At 37.4% G+C, this 9,448-nt stretch overlaps 1 protein-coding gene across 1 annotated transcript; it reads left to right on the forward strand.

The window, feature by feature from the left end:
• Positions 1–8,637: 8,637 nt before the first annotated feature.
• Positions 8,638–9,173, forward strand: LOC129494819 (interferon alpha-2-like; the record flags this gene model as incomplete). Its single annotated transcript, XM_055301944.1, is given in 2 exon segments — positions 8,638–8,977; positions 8,980–9,173. Coding segments are annotated over 2 exon segments (534 nt in total), but the record flags the coding sequence as incomplete, so codon positions are not given.
• Between the last annotated feature and the right edge of the window lie 275 nt (positions 9,174–9,448).

Genomic DNA, 9,448 nt, shown 5'->3' on the forward strand with positions numbered 1-9,448 from the left:
ACTAATAGCAACAGTGCCAGTAAAAACTGGGAGTAAATAATAAAATCAGCTGAAATTAATTTTCACTTAAAATTTAAAAATTTATTTTATAAGTATTGTAACATTTTCACTCAAAACTTAAGAGAAAATTTGAATTGTTTAAAAAAATATATTGTATTTGATAACAATTGGGGAGGTGGAGAGAGTATGATAAAAAAAATAAAAGTAATATAAAAAGTAAAGCATAAATCAGTAAATGGGAGAACCAAATACATAATGCTTACAAACTGCTTACTGTTCCTTATTAAAAAGAAAAACTCTTGATTGGCTTAAAGCACAAATCTCATTACTACTTTGCATAGGGAGACAAACCTAAAATCCAATAATACTACATATTTAATACAAAAACAGTACAAGAAAAGATGGGCAAAGGCAGAGCAACAAAGCACAAGGATGGAAAGTAATTAGAGGTGGCAATTTTAATATGAATGAGATACTGTTAATGATCAACATCAATATTGATATCCATGAGAATTGAATGAGTTAAATTTAGGAAAGAGGGTCAACACACATAGGACATAAATAGAATCCATAATTAGGGCAACCCAGGTGGCTCAGCGGTTTCCTGTGGCCTTCCTCCCAGGGTGTGATCCTGAAGACCCAGGGATCAAGTCCCACTTCCGGCTCCCTGTATGGAGCCTGCTTCTCCCTTTGCCTGTACCTCTGCCTCTTGTTCTCTCTGTATCTCTCTTGAATAAATAAATATAATCTTTAAAAAAACAAAGAATCCAAAATTAAGTTATAAAAGGTGGGGAACTAAAATTCAAATAATATAAAACATTAAGCAAAAAGTTTTAGCAATATATAGAAATGTGAACAGAAACATGATGGTAGCATTGAAATTTCAGGACAATGTCTATAAAATAATATAGAAAAATAATAAGAACGAGAAGAATTGGAACATGATTTGAAAGAGTAAATTTGTGGTTAAGGCTCCAGGGTACTATAACTTCTTTCAAATTTATAAACCATTTGCAAAAATCATCAGATATTAAACTATAAAGGAAATATCAATAATTCTTTTAGAGCAAAAATACTGTAAGTTGTCTGCTCAGATCACAATGTCTGAAATCAATTTTAAAAATAACTTTAAGCCAATCAATTAGATATCTAAAATCATACTGATAAATGATAGTCAAATCAGAGAGAAAAAATAAAATGAGAAATTTAGCAATGGAAATTAAAGCACTGTTCTTAAAATTTGCAGAAGCAGTCACAGTTACACATTGAGATAAACTCAACAGCTTTATCAAACGTATGAATTGAAAATAGACTAGCCTCACTAAAGTCAATAAAAAAATTCTAAATAACATTAATACACTGTATAAATAATAAAAGCTAATGCTTATTGAATTTTCACTCTGCAGCAGGGACTGTGCTAAACACTTTACAGGAAGTATTTTTATCTTCTCAACAACCCTACCAAGCTCTTAAACAAAACCTTATTCTCTACAGCATATCTGTAGATCATAATATTTATTGAGCACCTACTGTATGCAAGAGCAGCAGGTGATAGAAGCTATTAAGCAGCAGAACTATGACTTAAATTCAACCAGTATTTTTCAATTCCACATGCCTTCCACTGTGACAGAATTCAAAATTATATGGTGAATTCACCATGATTAAGAAGAATATCATAGAAATATAAAATGATCTTATACTAGAAAATATATTCATATAACGCATTGTTTATCACACCAGAACTTGTTAAGTGATAGTTTCTTAAGGATTAGTTGCAGTGTAGAGTCTAAAATGAAAACAAAACACTAAAAATTCTACTACATAAAAACCTATCAATTTGACTTACTCTTTGAATAGATCTCTGCTGTCCGTGCATAATTTTGTAATATATGCATTAGTCATTCAGAAAATATTACTTTGCTGATATATTCCAACATTACAAATCTGTATATATTTTGATTGTTTTAACCAGGTGATTTATTTATTTATTTATTTATTTATTTACCAAGTGATTTATTTGTTAATATCACCATTGTTGTCATCACAAACAGTATTAAGAAGCTGTCAAGTTCACAGTGGTAGGTTTTCCAAAATTTTAATTTTCTATTGAAAGCTTAAAAGTTATCATTGGCGACTAATGTTTTTCTTTAAGTAACAGGTTCACTTTTTAAGTATGTTGAGAAAATGTTTGTCAAATGCCCAAGTATGAGTAACCATAGTTTGTCTGTCATTTTTTTCAAGTTAAAAATGGATCTTTTGTGAAGAGGAAACACAATTCACAATTCAAACAATCACATAAACACTTTTCCTCAAAACAATCATCATGCATGCTGCAGAAGTGCTTGTCACACAAAATATTAAAAGACTATCACAGAGAATATTAAAAAGATGCGTACTCAGAAGATTAATTGTAAAATTAATAATCTTTCTATTTCATCAAGGGCATTATTAAGTGAAACTGGCTTTCTTTTTACTTCAAGTACATTATGGTAAAAAAAAAAGATAATTACTGGTACATCTTGGTGGTATTGCCTTGATTGACACTTGGGCATCAGGAGTTTGACCACCATTGTTTTTGTACCATCAGTGCAAACTGTTAATGTGGTGAAAAAGCAAATAATGTCTTGATATTATTATAAAAGTATATAAAAATATGTCTGTATATTATTATAAAATATAATAAAATATTATTATATTTCTAAATATTATTGTATTTCGATATCATGGAGCCCCTTAAAGTGTCTTGGGGACTCCTATAGTAGACCACAGACCACTCTGAGAACTGCTAGTCTAATGAATTTCCCTGCATCTGTTCTGGTCAGGTTTATCTCTTGCTTTAAATCCTCAAGTAACTTTCCTGGGCTCCTAAGATAAAGTCTAACATCTTTAATATTCTCTATTGTTGGACTTCTTTCCACTTCCCTAGCATCATTGCATGCCATACTTTTTAATCTGTCATTACAATGCACCTACTCTGGCCTTTTTTGCTCTTTCAAACGTACTAGGCCCTTTCCTGCTACCGGACCACTCCCTCCTTATGCAGTTGTCTTTTACCCTGGGGAATTTTGCCCTCCATGTGATACTTAACAAAATCCTCATTTTTCAAGTCTCATACTTCCTTGTACTTCCCTGGGGTAAACTAAAAGTACTCTAAATGAGTTACCCATGAAACCCACTGCCATAGCATCTTTTAGTTCTGCATAGCCCAGATCCCAAATGTAAATACCTAATTATGTTATAACTACTTCTTTAATGGCTACATCTTTTGCTCCAATGTACTCCAATGAAACTACACATCTTCTGAAGACTCTATCCCCAAGGCCAACAAATGAATGAATGAAGTGCACCACGTATTTTTATATTTAGTTTGCAGAATCAGGACCCTGGAGAAGGTCTAAAAAAAGAGAGAGAGAGAGAAATGTCTTAAATTTAATAAGTAAAAAACTAACATTTTTATTAAAGATGAAGTGTAAACATACTTTTTTTCTTTTTTCTTTTTTTTTTTATTTATGATAGTCACAGAGAGAGAGAGAGAGAGGCAGAGACACAGGCAGAGGGAGAAGCAGGCTCCATGCACCGGGAGCCCGACGTGGGACTCAATCCCAGGTCTCCAGGATCGCGCCCTGGGCCAAAGGCAGGCGCCAAACCACTGCGCCACCCAGGGATCCCTAAACATACTTTTATATAAAAGTGGAACATATTAATGCAAATACCGTAAAGTGAATAATAAATTAATATAAATAAATATATACATAAACAGCTAATAAAATGAGGCTCAGCCACAGGGCACCATTTACATTTTCATCAATTCTGAAAATAGTTGGGCATAGATACGCTTAATATCACTGATAAAAATTTGCCAAATGTGATTCAAATTATTTTATAACTAAATTAAAATATAACAGTTTTGGAAATGAGTGAAGGATTAAGAGTCTGAGCTACGATATTAGCATTGCGAATCACGTTCCTATTAATTCCTGAGTTTTCTTGAGCTTATTAGTGAAGATTTCCACTGTGATCGCGTCCCCCCTGCAGTCGCCCTGCTGCTTCCCTGGCAGGGAGAGACGCAGGTAGAGACGCAGGTCCCAGAAGGGCCTCTTGGGGCCGGGTGGGGCCTGCGCTCCCGCGCCCCCGCCTGCAGCCCACAGCCCACAGGCGCCCAGCGCTGCCAGCTGCCGGGGAGGCCGGAGCGCGGTGCGTCCCGGGGGTGCCTCCAGGGCCCGGGGCGCGGCTGCGGAGGCTGAGGGAGCAGCGCGTGCAGGACCCGGGCGGTGGGCCCCGGGGAGCCGGCTGCCAATCCAGCTGATTCTGGGGGAATCTGAAGTCTTTCCTGTACTTCAGACAGGAAGGAGAGCTTGTCCCCAGCTGGGTCTCCTGCTTTCCTGAGTCAAAGCTCTGAGACAGGTCACAGCTTAAGGGAGGTCTTGGGGTGGGAAAAGATCATCGCCAGTGCCATCAAGTGAAGAAAGTGAAAAAGCTGTTTGTAAATTCCAAGAAGTCCTTCTGGTGGAGATGGTGAGCTTTCGTCCAGCTTCTCTGAAAGTCTCCTATGAATCTTAGATATTGAATGAAAAGTTTTCATTTTCTGAATTTCCCTCAGAACTTTGTAATTCCCCATTTGAGGCTTGACTTCCTCATCGAAGGTCTGGAAGGTTGTCATTAGTTTCAACTCTTTCTGCATTCTTATAATTGAAGTAAAATTTATTCACTAAAAAATCAGAAGTCCTACTTCAATGGAATGCTTATCATCTTAACAAAAACCAACTTTGAACTAATGATAGAGCTATCTGGATCTTCTTTCTTAGTGATAAGAACAGGTTTTAAGGAAGCTTTACTAGGCTTCCTTTTAAAATCTTCTTTCTTGGGGATCTCTGGGTGGCTCAGCGGTTTGGCGCCTGCCTTTGGCCCAGGACGCAGTCCTGGAGTCCGGTGTCGGGATCCCGGCATGGAGCCTTCTTCTCCCTCTGCCTGTGTCTCTGCCTCTCTCTCTCTATCTATCTATGTCTATCATGAATAAATAAATGGGTAAATCTTTTTTTTAAAAAATAAAATGAAATAAAATCTTCCTTCCTCCTCCAGATACCTCTCCTGGAAGTGTTCATCAGGTGTGAAAGATAACCTGATTTGTATATGCATGGATCTCATTTTATTCTCTGCTGTAAAACATTTAGTTTGTCACATTTAGTTTTAACTCTGCTTAATTGAGAGAATTACTGAATATTTACTATATGCCAGTTATTACACTGAGCTCAGGCTATACCAAGATGATTAAACTTCTAATCTTGCCCATAAAAAAAGTAAAGTGCAACCTCTATTATGGTACAGGTGATGTTAGAATATGGATTTGGAGAGCTTCTTTGTGCTAGCCCCGACCATTGTCTTAGCTCTGATGAACTAATGGTTAAACCACCCTTGCTTTTCTTTGCTATTTTTACACAATTATAAAATTGTTGCCTTTTCTTTTGTATTTGTTTTTTCTCTTTGAAAAAGTGATCCTAATGCTCTCCACAATCTTTTCTATTTCCACTTTGAGATTTGTTGCAAAACAAAAAGGGAAAATGTAAGAGAAATGAAAAGGTCACATTTCCTCTATAATTTTCAAGACATCAGAACTTTCCTCTCTCTTTTTAACATTCTTAGAGAGTAAAGAGAGGCAGTTACAAACACGTAATGCACAAAAGGCAAATGGAAAGTAGATGGTGAAAATGAAAGGAAAAAAAGTGACGTCTTCTCTGTCCAGATGATGAAAGGGATTACGAGCTCTCCAGAGTGGCAGATTCAGACCAGCCTGTGTGAGACAAGTCCCTACGGAGGGCAGCTGGCTCTTTAAGGCAGGCTGTTACCTAAAGGGCTGGCTAGTTTTCAGCTCTGCTGAATCAAAGAACCCATCTATCTAGCTATTTTTCTGTTTACTTTTTTTCACTATCCAGAGAGATCAGATTCCAAGTATTTAGTCATACCAACTCATGCCCCAAAGAGACTGGGTTAGAGATGAGGCAGCCATTTTATTAATGTATAAGAGGTCAGCTACTACCCAGAAGCTAAAAGATGTTAGTCGTTTGATGGAGCACTCCCTGTCACATAAACACATGCTCACATTCACATAAGAGATGAGATTAGGAATAAAAATGTTTATTAGTGAAAATAGTGAAAGGGAATAAAGGGGAAAGGAGAGAAAATGAGTGGGAAACATCAGAGAGGGTGACGGAACATGAGAGACTCCTAACTCTGGAAACGAACAAGAGGTAGTGGAAGGGGAGGTGGGCGGGGGGTGGGGGTGACTGGGTGACGGGCACTGAGGGGGGCACTTGATGGGATGAGCACTGGGTGTTATGCTATATGTTGGCAAATTGAACTCCAATAAAAATAAATTTTAAAAAAACGTTTATTAGTGAGCTGAGAAGGAAGGGAAGGGAAGCAGATCACGTCACGGAAAGTTCCATCGAGTTCTCACATTTGGATGGGATAGTTTTCTCCATTGTGGGAATGACTAACAGATGTTGAGTGCTTAAAAATAAGCACAGGCCTTCTTGGATGTACATGACATCATCCTGTCTTCACAACAACCCAGTGAAGTAGATATGATTATCATTACCGTACGACAGAGAAGAAATATGAGGAGCCCAAGGTCACACACTAGTACAGAGGCTGGAGCTATGACCTGAAGCCTGACAGTCTGGCCTCAGTCACCAGACTGGGCCTTCTCAGTCAGGTGATGATGTTCTTCCTGTCTTAGATAACACTTAGCAAGTTCTTACTCTTCAGTTGCCATTCTTAGTGACAAAATAGCACCACTCGGGGTGCCTGGAGATGGAGTTGGTAAAGCATCAGACTCTTGGTTTTGACTCAGGTCATGATCTCCTGGGTCTTGGGATCCAGACCCATGTCAGGCTCCATGCCCAGAGCAGAGTCTGCTTGAGTTTCTCTCTCCCTCTCCCTCCTCCTCTCCCCACTGCTCACTTGCTCTCTCTATATAAAATAAGTAAATAAGACTTTTTAAAGAAGCATCATTCGCTTATTCCAGAGACTGCAATAAATACACTTGAAGAGGATAAAACTGCCTTTTCCCTTGCTAAGTTCCAGTTCTGTCTTTCAAATGTTTTGTTCATCTCTACTGGATCTTTGAAACGTCCTGTCCCCATCTGAAATATTTTCAGGAATTATCCTGGAGGTTAAAGCATCCATTTTAAGTAGGTATCACCTGAGTTGGTTTTAAACTGACTGAAGATATTGTTTGGAAAAGTTATTCTTACTATCCCTGTGTTCAGAAGACCATCATTTTCTGACACAGTCCCCAAAGTTTAGGCCTACTCACTTTTGGGAAAATGTCATCCTTTTTGTATTTGCTATGGGACAGAAGGCTCTCTGTGTGGCTCCTCTGTGACAGACATTCAAAACACACATTACTGCCCACAGGGAGCTGTCATTCTATCAGAGCAGTCAAATATTAAACAAATAATTAAACTGATTACTTAATTACACGCAAATGGAATGTAGCCAAAGGAGAATGCTTAAGATTAAGAAGAAGTAATATGGAGGCAGAACAGTATAGTGGTGAAATGCCACTTATATTGTGGCTTTCAGCAAGTTAAGTACGTCTCTGAGTTTTTGATTTCCTTATTTGCAAAATATAAATAATTATAGTAATTATATCATAGGGATGCTGTGAAAATTAAATGAAATACGGTTCATAAAACACCGTGCTGAGAGCTTACATATAATTTGAAGATTGCTGCCACTAATATTATTAAAGCAATCCTTGTATTACAGATTCAATGAAGACATATCAAGATAAGTTTTGAATACTATCATAGCCCTATTAGCCCTGAGTAAAGGGTAGGATATCACTTGTCAGTGGAATATCTAAGGATATGAGATTATCTGGATTACCACATAATAACTAAGGCAAAGTTTTTACTGTGAAAGGTACATTGTAGAGAACCAAGAGAATCACACACATGCAAATTGAATCTTTTCGGGAAACCAGTGCCTAGCGAAATGCTTAGCAGATCATAATTTTTTGACAAATGATATCTGCAATATTGTTTTCCAAACAATATCTTCAGTGACCAACTCAAGTAGTATCTTTAAGGTACATATACAACTGAAATTTTTAAAGAATGGGGGAGGGAAAAGTGTAAATAAGAGAAAAATAAGAAAAATTTAAATCTCCTGTTGTATAAGCTTTTTTGTATTTCCTGCTTATCTGCAAAGACCATCATTTCTTACATAAATATTTCTCCCTTTTCTGAGTTTGTCTAGGCTTTTCTTCCCAAGAACAATCTGGGAGGTGTGAAAAATATGAAAAACTATGTTATAATATTGGGTAAATACTGCATTAGCACACATGGTTGGAGTCCCCCACTAGGTGCTCATGTCAATAAATGTACATTTTTAAATTGACTTTGTAAAAAAAATTGAAATTGAAAGAAAAGGGCAAAAATAGAAAAACCCCCAAAATGGAAGTTTCTATGGTCAATATTTAAAAGGCATTCATCACTCAAAGTTCTCAGAACATACTGAGACTTCTTCAGGCAGTCTTGCAGAATCTCCTCTGACTTCTGTTTTTTTTTAGTATAAGTGTTGCCAAAATGAGCACTCCCCTCTGGCTCCTGAACGGCCTCCTCATTCTCTGTGCTTCTGGCCCTGGTGATGTTGAGCTCCAGCCCTGCCTGCTCTCTGGACTACAACCTGCATTTCAGCCATGGCAATCCAGAAACCTTCACACTTTTGAGTCAAATGGGGAGAATCTCCATTCTGTCCTGTCTGAAGGATATGACTGACTTCAGCTTTCCTTGGATGCTTGCCGTTGGGAACAAATTTGAGAAGACAGAAGCCACAGCGGTCATACATGAGATGCTCCAGCAGATCTTCAACCTTTTCAGCAAAAGTGGCTCTCTTCTGGCTTGGGATGAGACCCTTCTAGACAAATTCCTCACTGGACTTTATCAGCAGCTGGATGACCTGCAGACATGTTTGGGGGAGGAAAAAACGTGGAACAGTTACCCCTGGAAAGTGAGAACTCCATACGGGCTGTGAAGAGATACTTCCATGGAATCAGTCTCTATCTTAAAGAGAAAGAATACAGCCACTGTGCCTGGAAGGTTGTAAGGGTGGAAACCAAAAAGTGCTTGTTCTTCATTAACAAGCTTACAGAGAAACTCAGGAAATAAAAAAGATGTCGAGTCTGAAAACTCATCTGGTCGACTAAATGGCTATTCTCTAGGACTCAAAGTGCAATTTTATCTCTATCTTTATACCAGAAGAAAAATAAATAATAGCAAATGTATGAGATTATTATAAAGTTATGTTAAATGTTGTAAGTTGTTTAGAATAGAGAAATGCACAATTCATTAACAATAGCTTAAAATCTTTTGTACTTTTTATTTGCATAAGTTATATGAAACATTTGTGCTGTTCATACTACTTAAGTATTTATTGTTCACAA

This window comes from Nyctereutes procyonoides, unplaced genomic scaffold (assembly GCF_905146905.1).
Source record: "Nyctereutes procyonoides isolate TBG_1078 unplaced genomic scaffold, NYPRO_anot_genome, whole genome shotgun sequence".
Classification (NCBI taxonomy): Eukaryota; Metazoa; Chordata; class Mammalia; order Carnivora; family Canidae; genus Nyctereutes; species Nyctereutes procyonoides.